General features: G+C 44.6%; 1 protein-coding gene across 1 annotated transcript; it reads right to left on the minus strand.

The window, feature by feature from the left end:
- Positions 1–1,842: 1,842 nt before the first annotated feature.
- LMO2 (LIM domain only 2) lies at positions 1,843–8,933 on the minus strand. The gene is made up of 4 exons (XM_065636642.1): positions 8,758–8,933; positions 8,477–8,654; positions 4,820–5,035; positions 1,843–2,811 (listed from the first exon to the last, which is right to left on the minus strand). Exons 1-4 carry the CDS (start codon positions 8,762–8,764, stop codon positions 2,592–2,594), a joined length of 621 nt encoding a protein of 206 aa, XP_065492714.1. The 5' UTR covers positions 8,765–8,933; the 3' UTR covers positions 1,843–2,591.
- Between the last annotated feature and the right edge of the window lie 7,282 nt (positions 8,934–16,215).

Below are 16,215 nucleotides of genomic sequence, written 5' to 3' on the forward strand. Positions count from 1 at the left end.
GGCCTCCCTGAACTATTGACACTCTTACCTAATCTCGGCCCAGATGTTAACAAGGCCCCTTACACCAGATGTTCAGTCAAACATCTCTGCGAGGTGGAATCGTGGGAATGGGCTCAGCAGCGGGCCTGAGCACGGTTAAAAATTACACTGCAAAGGGTTTAGGGAACACGTGTCAAAACTCTTACCTGTGATGACCTGAGTTGATTCTGACCACACCGATGCTGTCGTGATGCTGGTGTAACTCTGTGACTGCAGCTATTTTAGAGTCAGTTACACCTTCCAGCTGTATGAGCTCAGGATGCGGCTCCAAACATCTTCATAGCAATTCCGAAAAGCCAAAATCGTGGCCGACTTTGCCGAAGGGAAGCTCGTTTTATCTCTCCCCGCCCCTCACACAGTCAGGGCCATCAGCAGATGGTGACCTGTGATCCAAAACACATGGTCTTTCTTCAGAGACCCTTCAGCTGGCAGCACCATGAGATGGAGCAGAATCGCAGTCTCCCCAGCGTATGACACTCCTTTTGATACCTGTTTGTCCCCATCATTCCCGTGTGAGTACAGAAAAATCAGCTTTATAGCTGGTTGCCATCATGTGCAAAATTTTCTTGCTATGAACTAGTGGATGTTCACGAAGCCGTAAGCACTCGTGTGCCCTGCTCATGCAATAGTGCTATCGAGGTATATTTTTGGGGGGAAAGGAGAAGGGGTGAAAGAAGAGGGGCTCTGAAAGGGACATTGCATGACATAGCAGGACATGGTGACTTGGAGAGCTGGAAAGGCACCTGCCATGAAGCTGTTGGTGCTGCTCACCGGTGGTGCTCACTAGTGCGTATGTGCTCCGACCTGAAGAACGACTGTGCACCTCCACCCTGCGTTGGCATCCTGGCTACAGCCACCAAGCTGCGTAAAATAACCGGGAAAATGAGACTTCGTTTCCAGCTGGACAGAATATTTGCAAGGAGACACTGAGGGTGAAGGGAGATGATAGCTCTGTTTCCCCTGGGTACGGAGTTTTCTTGCCTGTGCTGGCAGGGATACATTTTAGGCTAAGAATCAGAATTTTAACCAGCTGCCTGTGGCCTCCAGAGGTCAGCGTATCACTTGAGAAGAGCTAAATCACAGAACCCTCAAACTATATTTTTCAAGCTTGATGTCATTATCTGTAGTTTTCAATATCACTGAAAGGTTTTGTCCCCCGTACTAGTTGTTACGGCAAAGCAAGGAAAGAAAAAAATGGTCTCAGAATATCCATTGTAAAATGCGAAATGTTGTTATTGCTCCGTGCTGCCGCTTGATGAGAGATCCCTTAGGTGGTGAGTTTATGGAAAATAATCAGATAAATAGATATCCAAATGCTTAGGTGCTGTTCCTTACCTGTTAATACTGATGGGGTGAATCGACATGTGTATCTTCCAAGTGGACTGCCAGACTCGTTCACCTGTGTTATAAGCTTCATTTTTTTAGTACGTTTGAACACAACGTGCAGTTCTATCCTCAAAAAGGATAATGCAGAACCAGAAAACATACAGAGGTGAGAAACATTATCAGACGCATGAAATAGCTTTAATGCAAGGAGGAACTTAGACTATTCATCTCAGGAAAAATAAGTTTAAGGGAATATGATATAGGTCTTTAAAGTCAAGAAGAGTGAAAAAAAAGGTGATAAGAAATGACCATTATTTCCCACAATATGGTTGTCAACCAATGAGGCAACAGAATTTGAAAAAAAACGGCGTAGAATTAAACTGTGAAAATCGTTGCTTCAGGACTTGCAACAAAAAATAAAATAAACTCCAGTCCAACTCCAAAAAAAAAGAAATAACAACACTCAAATCTTCTGTTATTTTTATTAAAGCTGCAGAGTCTTACTACACACAACGAATATTTTATCGATATAATCTAAGTTAATAAAATATTTGAACAACTCTTTAGATTTATATTTGTATAGAAATGATCTGTGGAACATCTCATCTTAAACAGCAGTGCCTGAAAACAACTATTCAGCAGGATTTTTTCAAAGAAGAGTTTGGGACTAGAGGATGCACTGTTCATTCTCAAATAAAAAGAATTCCATGCAAAATTAATGGCCACCCTCTTCCCACTTTCTCTCCTGGCCAAAGTGTAAGGCCGTATAGAATGACCACGTAAGTGATGGCCCTTTTCTTCCAGTGTTCTTCCTCATGTCTACATTGGGAACTGTCCTCTAAACTCAGTAACTAAAACAAGACGAAAAGAAAATTCAATTGCACAATCCTAGTCTGCAGGTGACAAAGTCATCACATCTCTTTACAGAAGCCTCTACTCTTGTTCCAGTTATGAGAATTCGTTATCGCGTTGTGTTTGCTCCCCAACTCTCGCCTACGTGGCTGATGTCAGTTATTGTCCGTACGCCTTTGTGAACAGAAGTCAGTCTATCTACTATTGCTTCGGTCTCCTTCACCTACATGTCGTTTAGATTCTACGTAGCACAGCCTGCAAAGGGCCAACTCCGTGGTATTTTCCCCCCATTTTTGACAAAGCCCACAGCTCAAGTGATGATCTCCTCATCGGTGTCACCCATGAGATGTCTTCTAGACCAAGGCATGTCTTTGCTAGATCATTCCGTTTATCTTAGTCCACTCGTAGATGTCCTGTTCACATACTATGTCCGAGTTGATGAGGAGGTATCTGTCCCCAACACAGAAATGTTTCTGGCAGGCAGCACATTTGAAGCATTCGAGGTGATACACCTTGTCCTTCACCCGCATGGTCATCTCGTAGGCCCGGATCCGCTTGTCGCAGGAGGCGCAGAGGCCGTCTTGGCCAAAGAGCCTAAAACGACAAGAGCAGAGAAGTAAGTGGAGTTCCTTGGCTGGAGAGATGGGGAAAACCAGATCAAAACAGGAACGCAACATTGGTGCCCTGATCCATTAGTCATGGTATTGCCAAGGTAGACGGAGGCCACATGGAAAGCTGCCGAGCAGAACTCTAAACTTTGCAATATCAAAAATTGAAGTAGAAAGTCCAAGGTCCTCACCTATTTTCAATATAATTGACTTCTCTGATCAATGACCTTGCCCTGAATTGCTGAGCAGCTCCAGGAGTAAAGGTTTCCCCAGATCACAGCATAAAGTCGTGTCACACTAATATTTCCGCTTCTGTGATCAATAGAATTGAATTGAATCCTAAGTTTCTACACTAACTCTGGAAAGAGTATTCTCCATCTCCTACACTTCATTACATGTGCTGTGCTTGCTTCATATCATCTTCCGAACTGGAAAAAGAACACCCGCTGTATTAGGAGAGATCTTGAAGGGGAAAATGCATCATTTCTTTAGTCTACCAGGAGATGTCAGTGTTTACTTCTGCCCAACAAAAGTAATACTGAGGTTACACAAAGGTTACCAATTTTTTCATTAAGAAGGGAAGATACTATATAGTGCATTATTAAATAAATAAAAACATTTAATTTCTCTGCAAGAAAATACATTAATTGTATCACCACGCTTTCTGTCGCTTCCATTTTAAGACGAAGAGTATTTGGAAAGTATAACTAACACCGGGTCACTGCTGGAGTGTTCTGTGTGTGGAGTATTTACAAGTGGCCCCATTACCAGAACTCGGTTCTTAGTTTCTGCTTAGCAAAATTCTCCTCTGTAAAGCTCAGGGACACCATAATTAGGAACTCCACTGAGATTTTGGTTTAGTTTTTATTGGCAGGTAAATTAGCCTTCAGTAAGGTAGCTGAGAAAAAATATCAAATACCATTATTCTGTTCCACAAACCTCCTGTGACTTTAGGGATCGGTGAGAAGAAATGGTACAAAACCAGTACAGCAAAGATCAATACACTTTAATTGTCATCAAGAATGTAAAGAGCCTTTATTATAAATTTTTGTGAAATATCTAAATCTCAGTTTAATCCCTCTACTTACAAAAGGCCGTGACTTGAGATGCCAAGGAGGTGCAGCAGCCCTGCTGGCTACTGGAACCAAGCATCTCATGTAGAACGGATATTACTGATCAGGAAAATGAACTTAATTCAGCTACCTTGGATACCGTGTCCTTAAATGAGAGAACTAAATGATTTTTCATCAATCGCCGATCTTGGCACCTGGTTTTCTACATCTTTCAGCTCCAAGGCAATGCTTGGAGAAGCACAGAACTTCTTAAAAAACAGTCGGGGGAACCGGTTTATTGTCAGCTCAGGGGGATCTTGCTGAAATTTATCACCTTTTCCCAATTTCTATTTGCCAGAATCCCCCGCTGACGCTGCACAGCTCGCCTGGAGCTAGCGGGTTATGTCTGTGCAGACTGATGGACGCCAGCTTCAAAGTCCTGGGACCTCTCACTATATTCTTCACGTTTTCAAGTCGTTCTCTTTTGTCCACAACATGCAGCAATGCTTTCATTTTCATTAAAAATTGCCTTTTTTTTTTTCCCAACAAGATTTTTAACATTTAACCTATAAACAACTCTAAGTGACCTAATCAACACGGACAACCTCTGGATTTATCTCTGACTTACTGAGGAACCCCAGCAGTACCATAAAGCATCTGTGCATGAACCCTAAAAAGATATGATAGATATATATTATATTTTAATATATATAATATAAAATATTGCAAATATATATTTTTTATATATAATACAGAAAATATATTTAAAATACTAAATATCATAAACCTGAGCTTGCAAACGGTGCTGTGTTACAACTGTGATTGCTATCAAAAATGAATTTATTATGGATCTCTGCTCACTGGCTCTACTCATTAAATGACTAAGCAAAGCCGAAATGATGGAAAGAAGGGGAGCGAGGGCAGAAGGAGTGGGTTGTGTACCTGAGATAGTCCCTCCTGCAGAGTTTTCTGCCCAGTTTGTAGTACAAGCGTCTCCCCACCTCTCCGAGCCGGCAGCCGCACAGGTCGCAGCTCAGACAGTCCTCGTGCCAGTACTGATCGATGGCTTTGAGGAAATATCGGTCCCCGATGCTCTGCTGGCACCCGCCGCATGTCAGCAGCGAAGGGGGAATCTGGAGAACTTCATCCACCGGCTCCCTGGGGGAAGGAAAGAATCGCTGGGAGAAGGAAAATGGACTCGAAGCATCCGCAGGAGAAGAAGGGAAAAAAATACACAAGAACAGGGATTGCATCCTCATTTTTTATCCCAGCGGAGTAAATGATTTATCCAATTTTGACACGAGAGGGAGCAGGACCTCAGCCTTCTTTTGCTTTTTTGGAAAAAAAAAAACAAACCAGCTTAAAATATAAGGAGTTAATAAGAGCATCTGAAAATTTCCAAACTAGTCTTTTTTTTCAAAGACTAATGCGCAAACGTGACAACCCCAGTATCACTCGCGAGTATCCATTGCTATAAAGGCACCTACTACTTTATGAGGACATTGGTGTTTGTGTGGATACATCATTTTTCTTCTACTGGACAGAAGATGAATTGCTCAGTCATGTGTCTCAATCCACGCAGTTCTTATAAAAGAAATACCTTCCCATAACACGGTTCTTCCATAATTGAAGATTGCACTTTTTCAAAAGTACAATCAAAAAGCTGCCTGGGTTCAACATTTCATGGAAATGCTGGTTCTGTCTGTGCAGGCTGACAAATGCCAAAACCCACAAATTTCTTACTATATTCTTCCCATTTTCAGATAATTTTGGTTTGTCCACGACACATAGCAATGCTTTCACTTCCATCTAAAAATGCGCTTTTTTTTCAACAAGATTTTAAAGATTTACCTATAAACAACTGTAAGTGACCTAATCAGCACAGCCAACCTCTGGATTTACCTCTAACTTATTGAAGAACCCCAGCGGTATCATAAAGCATCCGTGCATGAACCCAAACCTATATGAGCCCCTGTTGTAAACCTGAGCTTGCAAACTTTGCCTGTCAGTGCTGCTGGAAGCAAAGGGGATTTTAATCTCACCAAGGGAGAGATTGTTGCCCAACCGATTTAAGTTTTGCTGCTGTTCTCAATAGAGCCAGAATTTTACCTCGTAACTGCAGGACTTCTTTTTTTCCTTCAGCTAAGAACATGAATGCCCTGGCCTGGGTCTATGCTAAAATAGCTCAAACAATTATTTGGGATTTACACCTCCCTGTCTGAAAAGAGGCACAAACCTTTATTGTGATATTAGCACTGACGACTCATGCCTGATGTTTTTGTTCCTTTTTTTAAAAAAGCTCTAGAATCTGAGATGGTTCCGGGAATACCAGGGGACAAAACAAGAATTGTCTTCAAAGCTGCTTTCTTAAGGAATTCTCTTCTTGGCCTTTTTGTGTAATTTTATAAGTTCGGCAACAGTTGCAGTGACCTGGTGCTGCCACTGAGGATCTCACCCAAACCCCGGGGAAGTTCATAAAAAGACGATCGGATCAATCGGACCAATCCTTTAAGCACTTGCTTAATTTTAAACCTGGGCCTAGCAGCAATGAAGGCGTTCATTTGCACATTCACTGGATTACGACCAAGGTCTCAATATCTGGCAGAGTGGAGCCCTGATTTTTTCCATGTATTCTGGGTTCTTGCTCCAGCACGGAGTCCCTCAACACTTCATTTCTGTCGCTGCTCTGTCCTCCCTTCGGCTGGTGGGGGCAGAGGAGACCTGCGCTGATGGAAACAAATCAGGCTGCTCCCAGTTTCCAGCAGGCAACAGGAAAAAATTCTATTACTACTGCTTATTTACCGGGTCAGCAGTTTTCTGGGCAAAAATTACTTTCTTCAGCAGGGAGGAACAACCAGCGGTGAAGAACTGTGCTGAGAAACTGATCCTGCAGTTTTTATTTAGGCAAGCGGAGCCCGAAGATATTATCTGACTATATTCTGTTCTGGTTTTCACTCGTCTGAATTTGAACTGCTGTGCCCTGCGAGTTGTGTGATAACATCCCTCTCCTCCCAGCTCTTCGTCCTGGGAGTTTTCCCTAAAACCATGGGGAACTCTGCATGTGATTAGGCCCTAATTTTTCAAAGTTTATTCTTTTGGGCCCCATACAGCCTTTCCTAACCTGTGGGCTCCACTCTGACGAGTTCTGAGAGCCTTCTAATATCAGGAAATATACATTATTTTCCTTTATTATCCATTATTTGAAACTTCAGACGTACCCCAAAATATTCCATCTTACCAGCGTTCAGAAATCACAAGCCAGGTCTCTCTTAAAGCCCCAAACTGCGGGACAGCCCAGCGGATGTTTACACAGAACAGAATTGCCATTTTATGCATTAGCTTTTTGATGTCCATGGATTTCTGAGCCAGAACTTAAGTCACTATTAATAGAACACAAGGTAGGTAAATAAATAAAGATTCCTAAAACTTTGCAGTTGAAACCTGGGCATCGTCTACCTCGGAGCTTGGATTATTGTTTCTTAAAAACAGTATAAAGTAAGAGAAAATGTTACATACAAAACAAGAGATGTGACACGGAATGATTGATTTTATCCCCAAAAGAAGCAGTTCCCATGTGTTCGCTCTGGGCTTCAAACGATGGCATTTTTAGTATCTCACAGGAAAGAAACCACAAATGACTCAAGTTCACTAAGAGCAATGTTTTAAGCGCTATCTGAAAATGGAGATTTTATAATTTTTTTTCTCCTCTTTCTTATCGTGATTCTGGACAAGCATAATCGCAGTTATTAGCACGTACAGGGCTGAAATGACACCCTGTGGTGCCTTGGGGATGCAGAAGGGATGGGAGAGTGGCGAAAACCTGAATCAGGACACGAGAGCCGGTCAACCCCCCGAGTGGGAAACCCAGGGAGGGAAATTCTCATCTTCTGCAACCCATCAATTAAATCTTTCCATAAGCCCTTTGCCGAACACCCTGCCCCCCACCCAAGCAGTTTAAACAACCTCTCGAAAGTTGCATTGTGAAAATGTGGAAGTTGGGCACCCACAAATAACAGCTCTGACCTTTCCCTAGAACCGGCTACAGCGAATTGGGCAGATCAAAGATGGGGCGAAGAGGGTCCCTTCAAACGAAAAACACCTTCGGATTTGGAAAGCGGGGTGGTGTCCCCCTCCCTGAGCCGTTCCCAGCATCTCCGGATGGGATGAACGGGTGGAAAATGCCCGGGCTGGGAGCGGGGGGGTGCCGCTTCTCTGCCCCCGCAGGCTGCTCCCCGCTGGTCTTTCCCATAACTTGGGGTTCTCCCATCAACCGACACCCCCTCCGCCAGCCCCGCTACGGGCCCGGGGTAGCGGGGGCCGGGGCAGCGGTGCCCGGTGCCCCCGGTGCGCGTTGCCCGGTGGCGGGGAGAGGAGCGGCCGGGCGGGGTAAAGGAGCGGCTGGGGGGCTAAAGGAGCGGTAGGGGGGATTAAAGGTGGGAGGATTACAGGTGGGGGCTGCTGCCGAGCCCCCTCCCCGCCGCCGGGCAAGGGGCTGCCGGGCACACAATGCCGGTGGTCAAGTGGCTCCGGTGGGGACGCTGAGTGGCCACCGACAGGCACACGGGGAGACGGGGGGGAGCAGGGAAAGAGGCCACTTACTCGGAAGGATCGAGGCTTTTCCTCTCGATGGCCGATGACATTGGCAGGGATTGCTCCTTTGTAGCGTGCCTGTGGTGCGATCTGCCCCCGCTGCCCCCGCAAACGCCGTCTGCCCTCGAAGCCTTGTCACCAGCTGAGCTCCCCCTCCGCCCCCCGATGACATTCACAGGATTTCCTCCTGCAACACCAAAGGGAGAGAGAGAGAAAGAGAGAAATACGGGCTGAGGCTGCCGCCGCCGCTGCTCCAGCCCCGCCGGGCTCCGGCTCCGCGGGGCTCTGACCTCCCATCCCCGCCGCGCTCCGCGCCGCCCGCCGGGGCAGCTCCCGCGGCCGCGCCCGCGGCTCCGGTGCCCGGTGGGAAGCGGCGGCTTCGGCGCCCACAGCTCCGCGGAGCTGCCTGGGCTCGGCTCAGGCTTTTAGCCTGGGCAGCTGTGAACATGCTCCGGAGCCGGCTGGATGTGCTGTAAACGGGGAGATCGGCATCGCTGTTATTATGATTAGTCGGTGGCTCGGCCCCGGGTCTCTGGTTTCATTTCCTTTTTCCTGATCACGATTCAAATACAATAGAAGGAAATCACACTTAAAGAGACAGCTGCCCATTTCTTAACTGGGCTCCTGGGGGTTCAGCAGTGCAAACAGCAGCATCACGACTCGCTGGGTTTCTTAAAGAGACAGAGCTGGGGCTCCCCGGAGCCAGGGCCGGGAGCTGACGGTGCATTTTCACACAACAAGGGCATTTAATGACACCTGCTCGGTGGATAGGGTGGGCAACCTGAAAATGATCCCAAGGGCTGGCAAAAAATAGATGTCTGGTTCCGTATCACTGGCTTCTTCTCAGCTCCACGCAGGACCAAAGCGACAGTCACCGTCTCTCCTCTCCCTCTCTTACATATATATAGGCACATTCCCCCACACGCGTATTTTTGTACAGGACTTTGAGATCCACAGGTAAATAAACCTAAGTATCATTTTTCTACCTAGGATTCCAACTGGTCAACTAAGTTGTGCATCATTTCTGTCCCCGTGTCTGCTTCTTCACATCCCCTAGTTCTTGGCAAGCAATGTAACAAATTTATATCTCGACGCCGCTTGATGTTAATGAGCTATAAAAGCCGAAGAGTATGAAGTATTGATCTGTAATTAATCACAGAGAAGCTAAAGATGGGGAAGCCTTGCCCGAATATCTCCCGTTTCCCCTCCCTCCTCTCCATCAGCTCAGCACATCCCGGAAAGATCTGATTTACAGCGCCGGAGCGAAAACTGTTCCAGCAATCCAGCAATTCGAGCATTTCCCAGTCTCTGTGGCATTCGACACCGGCCGTTGCTGGAGGCCGAGTTGTGGTGAGATGAACTGCGTGGCCTGTTAATTCCTTTAAAAAGAGTGAGAAGATATCTGTAATAAAGCACCAGTGAATAGTAGCAGAAATACTTCACTTCTATATTAATCCCCAGAAGAGAAATGTATTTGATGTCTATTTTTATGACTACATTCTGATTTTTTCAGCTTTTTTGGCAGCTAGGCATACGATGTCTGCAATACATTAATGAGCCCGATTCGAAGATTAGTAATGTCAGCAGAAGGACTGTTATTCATTTCAAGGGCTTTGAACCAAGTTGTCACAATACTTCAGAGCCATCACTGGTCATTAGAACACATCTTTCTTACTCTTTAAAAACATTATCTCTGATGTATTTTAAGCTATTACAGTATGACAGTCAGTCTTATTGCTGTTAAAGGAAAAGGTTCTTTTGTCAGCTTTTAGCAGACAGGATTGAATTATGTGATGACTGCTTAATTTCTGATGTATTTGCTCTGTGATCAGAAAAGTAAAAGGTAAACCTTTCCAGAAGACTGAATAATTAAACTATTGCAAGACCCTCCCTGCCCCCACCTGCTAGGAACTTTGTTATGTTGGTTTTAAAAAATCGAAAATCACATTGAAAGGTGGGTCAAAAACATGCAGAAGGACTTCAAACATACTAGAAAAATAAAATAAAAATATTAATAACAAAAGACACTTCTATGATCTTGGTTTCTCCTGGCTCTGTGTCTCAAGGTTTAATGAAGTATAAACTCGGAGTGAAAATGTCCCTGGTGATTGGCGTATTCATGTTCTGAATAGCTCCTGATGGAATAATGTGAACAATTCCATAATACCAGGTACATTTTCTGGTTTCAGATGACACAGTTATGCCTTCACTACAGACATACTGACACGCTGCCTCCCTTCTAGTTATTCTTCCAAAATTCAGAGGTAATTAATACCTTCAAGACCTCTGTCCCTTTGTCTATCTAAAAGAGATCGGCTGCTTCAAAAGTTTCGGTGAGGGACAAAAACATCTACACTGACACATAAGGAATTACTTAATTCAGAAAAATAAAGACTTACAATACACAGTGGCCAGTGATTATTGGAAAACACAAATTTTATGCTCTTGCAAGACCTGGATTCCTTGCTTGGGTCAGACCACCCCAGCTCTAGCAGATAATCGCCTTGAAGATAATGAGATATTTCTCATATTCACAGTTGAGAACATGCATTGCTGGACAGACCAAGAACCTGCAGAAAGCTTTTCTGCATAAAAATAGTGGAACAGTGTGCAATAAAGAAGCTGAAGAGCACAATTTGTATGTGTTTTATTGTCATCCTTTTCAGCCAGATCCAGAATAAACTTTCTTAGAAACAGATCTGTAGCACAATACTTATGGGAGTGCTGGGATCACCCCATGGTCCTGCAGACACCACCCATCTCCTCCTCTAAAAAGAACTGTAATCAAAATCGCAAGATCGTTTCTTGTTTTCTCTCTGTTCTACGAAGGAGAGATGCCAGGTGAAGTCGTGAGCTAAGAAAAGTGAAAATAAAGCAGCCAGTTTGCTGGTACGTAAAATAATAAACGTGTTGTTCCACCATGCTTGATGGGACAGTGCTCGAACTTGATCTGCTTCGACAAGGAATGGTCAGAAGATGCGGTGTGAGGATTAAAGTGGTCAGAGTATCTTGAAGAAATCACGGAGCAAAGACACCAGGCAACACCCTGCATGAGGTGGGGTTTCAAACCAACCCAAGACCTGGCTTTGCAGGTGCTAGTGTGGCAGAAGATGATCAGAAGCTGCCAAGAAGCAGCGTCCTGGCCCGATGGGGTCTACCAAACTGCTGGGAGGTGTTTTGCCCCCGTGGTGTTTCTGGAAGAACCTTCTCTTCACACTTCTGTGCTGGCATTTAGCGGCAGTTCTCACTGAATTTGCAATGAAAAGCGCAGCAAGAAGGTCCTCAACATGCTGACCAAGAGTCGCATCTTCTAATACGTGGGAGGAACAAAGACATATACCTTTTTGGGACAATTCAGTCTTCATTTATTTGGTTTACATATAATAAACTCTTGCTCCGGACAGTGCAATTGAGCACTTCCAGCTGAGGACACTTGTGTCCCACCAAAAGAGATGACCAATAATCAAGAGTGATTTCTTCTTTTCATCTTGGCCAAGTCCCTTAATGCCTCTTTGCCTCAGTTTTCCCATCTGCAAATGTTTACTTCCCTCAGCAGAACTGGCTGTTGATTTACTTTTGCCTCCCGCTGAATGACGTTCCCAAAGACAAAACATTATTCAGGGCTGGAATTGGTGGTGCCGACATTTCCTGCACAGGGACAAAGAGACCAGCACTATTTTTAGTGATGGCTTTTCTTTCCATTGTCCCTTGCTCTGTGAAGCTGTATTTTCCAGTGCTTTTTACTGCAGCTTTTTTTTGGTCTTCATTGATTGAAGGTCCCGAGGGACGAATTTTGGTTTCAATCAACTTTTATTAAAAAAATCACACTATAGACTAATTCCTTTCATGTCTGGGACCAAATCTGTTAGTAACTGCATTCAGCACTCAGTGCTTGGAATAACATTCCATTAATAAATTGGATGGACTTCTCTGGATATTTATCAAAAAGAAAACTTTTGTAAAACTGCGTCATTTCTGTGAGTGATGTCATCTAAAGAAATAGCTCAACGTGCCTGTTTCCAAAGAAACACCCTCTCTTGGACTCAGTATTTTCAGCTTGGTTTTGGAAGGCCACAAGATCATCATCATCATCACCACCACTCAGGTTGCTCCTACGTTTACTTCTTTAGAATATCCCAGCTCGATTCCCCCTATTGCTTGTGGATACTATTGAACTATTTCAGGTCACCCTCATTTCGAGAAGTCTGTGCTCAGTAAGATTAACTTTGCTGCCCTTAATAACCACTAATGCTGGTTGCCTAAAACGCAGTTTCTGAAGACTCTGCATAGATAGAAGAATCAAATCTCAGTGACAGTGGCCTAGATTTTCTGCTAAGGCTTTCTGTGCGATAGAAAAGTCAAGACCATGACTAAAGGTGTCTGATTAACGTGAAAGGTGGCAAAGAAGAATAAGGATTTCTGTAATTTGGGCTGTGTTCTGCCTCTGACCGACCATCTCATGTTAGAATAATCACCACTCCACTCCATTCCTCATTTTACCTCTTTCCAAAATGGGACAATCCTCCTCTTTCCTACCACATACTGGACTGAAGCTTTGACACACCACTTTTCCAGAAAGTGGAAAGTTTGCGTTGGTTTGGGTTTTCTGAAGGCAGCTTTGATGCTGCAGAACGAGCTGGGACCTTGGTCTCTGTTAAAGAACACAGAATATTTGAGGAGGAACATAAACCAGCTCCTGCTGAGGACGTTTGACTATGCCACTGGAGAATCAATGCCGTATCCATAATTACTCACATCGCCACTATGTAATAGTAAAAGAAAAAAATAGGTACTTCTTGCCTTTTCATGGATCTGGACATTTCTTTTTTTGGCCAATAATTCCATTTCTGCTCTGTGCAGTCTCCACAAGTGCTGGTTTTGGAGTTTTTTTCATATCGAAGACTCCACATCATTCTCCTAGCTAGCGTATTTTCTAACCCCTGAGGACTGAAGTGCTGATAGGAAGGATAAGGAGTTTTCCTGGAGTGATGACCACATGCACTAACTTGAATGTCCTTTGGAAGCTTTTGGTAAAGTGTGACTCAGAGGACTTAAAGACTCCTGACCAAGGACACACTTCTCTTTTCGGGGGTTAACCTTCCCTTTGAACTGGAAGAAAACAAACCAGAACAATAAAAACCACAGTCAGGGTGAGGTTTGCCCTGGCACTGTGAGGTCCAGACGTTAGATAAGAAGCCTGATGCATAAAGAAGTTTGAGCGGTTACCAAGTTTTGGTTTGTTTCGCCTTATTTTCTTCGGCAAGCAACCAAGATGAAGAAGAAAAAAACCCAACTCTGTGTTTATAGCTGAGAGATATCTTTGACTGCAGCTCACACCACGGATGATGAAAAGTAAGTTACAGACAGTCAGATGAAGGGATATTTCCCTGCAAAAGTGTGAAAGGCTCCCCCTCCCCGTTTCCTCTCCTTTTATTGATTTCTCTCGCTCCCATCCAGCCCTTGCTGCCTTGCACGCAAGCCAGATCCAATTACCCTGTCGTGGTGTTCATAAGGCTACTGCTCTACGGTAAAGTCCTTTCAAGTAATTTTGCCTTTTTCCATGGTAAGTACTCTCTCCTGTGCCTGGGCATGGAAATCACTCCTGTAAGGCACTGGGGATATTTTTATTTTGGTATTAGATATCTCACCCCAACCCATACACACCACAGCAGAGACACATCTGAACCAAAATGAGTCAAACCCACAAATACTTTTCATTTAGAAAATAACTGGTGACTGGGAAAGCAATTCCCTCAGGGAAAATTTCAGAGGGAGACACAGACCAACCGAAAACTGTAGCTCAGGCTCCCCTGTTTATATATACATATGTATAGATATATTAATATGTTTATGGTTTTTTATATATATACACATATTTCTACCTGCGTGTATATGTAATGTGTGTATAATTATACATTCGTGCATGTTTGCATGTATTTGTAAACACACAGAGACACACACAGGCTTTTAAGTCACGTAGTTTCACATTTTGCTGCTTTCCAAGCTGTTTCCCAAACAAAAGTAGCTTTTCAAGGTTACCGCCAGCTCTATCTAACACACTATTTCACGTTATCATCTGAGAGCGTCACCAGGTAGCTGGAGTAACCTTGGCCCTGGCTGGCAGTCCACCAGAAAGTCTCTCATCGTTCCAGGAATACATCACTCCCCTTGTTCCCACATGTAATGTTATTTCTGCTTTTAATTCCTCCTGGGGCTTTGAGATGCAATTTGGCAAACTTGCCAAATTAAATGTAGTTCTAATGAGGAACGCTGGTGTCACTTAGTTCACGTGGACCGTCCTGGTGCCACCAAGGAGGCAGAGCAGCCTAAGGGGCAGCAGGTAGGACAGATGAGTTTTGCTGTGCAAATACACAAGTTTTGTCTGCAAGTACCAAGGACCTTTGGAAGAAAAAAAGCCCAGATGAAAACCAAACAGCTCAAGCCACTGTTGTTACGCCAGCTCGAATGAAAATAGCAGCATAGAGGAGCCAAGTTCACCTCTTTATTTCAGAAGCTGGAGCTCAGCTTCAAATCTCAGCACTGACTTTCCCGTGTTCCTTATAGAGATCCATCTAATGTGCGTCATACTGCAAGTCTGTCCAAGCTTCATCCATAGACTGGTGTGCTGGACTACTTCATATTCACTAATTCACCCTGATTCACTGGCCACCTTCGGCAGATCTTCTAATGCTCCGCAGAAATTTCCTCACTTGGGAATGTCTGATGCATCCTTTAAATGATTTCCTTTTCTTTCTACATAGCAAGGCTCTGCCACAGGCATACCAGCCACCTAATTATTAACCTTGACCTTGGGAAAAAAACATGAAGCAGAGTGCATTTAATAACAACCCCAGTGAGCTCAGGTGGCTTTACAATTAGGTTGCATAATGTAGTCATGAGAAGAGGGTTACCAGGGAGACAATGGTAAACATCAGCCTTAATTCTGTCTGAGAAATAATTGGAGTGATCTACCTTTGTGCCTGGGCTAGTGGATAAAATTGGATGGGTGCATTTCCAGTTAGCACAGATGTTAGTAAAACGTGCTGCGCTCCACCGTTGGCCAAGTTATTAGCTACCTCTCAGTGCTGTGGGTATGAATTGTCCGGCTGTCCCTCTGTGCACACAAGTCTGAGGGTGAGAACCATTTAAATGACAAAACAGAGTTGGCTGCAGCACAACCGGCATCTTTCCACTCCGTTACTACATCTCCTCTTTACAGTGCTCCTATCAAACCCTTCTGTTTGTTGGAGTATTCATAAATTCTGACCCATTTTAAGAATATATGGCCTTTACGGCCCTTTGTAACCTTGTCCACAGGGGTTGAAATCATCCTGGTGCGTCCCAGCTCTCCTGCTTTGGCAGGGACCTGACTTCTCCACGTCCTGCCAGAGCAAGGAGCCAGAATCACAGAGTCATTTTGGGCAGAAGAGATCACAGAATCACAGAATCACAGAATGTTAGGGATCCTCAAGTCCAACCGTTCCCCACCCCTGGCACTGCCCCACGTCCCTGAGAACCTCATGTCCGTCTGTCCAACCCCTCCAGGGATGGTGACTCCAGCACTGCCCTGGGCAGCCTGTTCCAATGCCCCACAGCCCTTTGGGGAAGAAATTGTTCCCCAGATCCAACCTCAACCTCCCCTGGCGCAACTTGAGGCCGTTTCCTCTGGTCCTGGCGCTTGTTCCTGGGGAGCAGAGCCCGACCCCCCTGGCTCCAAGCTCCTTTCAGGCAGGTCAGAGATCAGAAGG

This window comes from Caloenas nicobarica, chromosome 5 (assembly GCF_036013445.1).
Source record: "Caloenas nicobarica isolate bCalNic1 chromosome 5, bCalNic1.hap1, whole genome shotgun sequence".
Taxonomy (NCBI): Eukaryota; Metazoa; Chordata; class Aves; order Columbiformes; family Columbidae; genus Caloenas; species Caloenas nicobarica.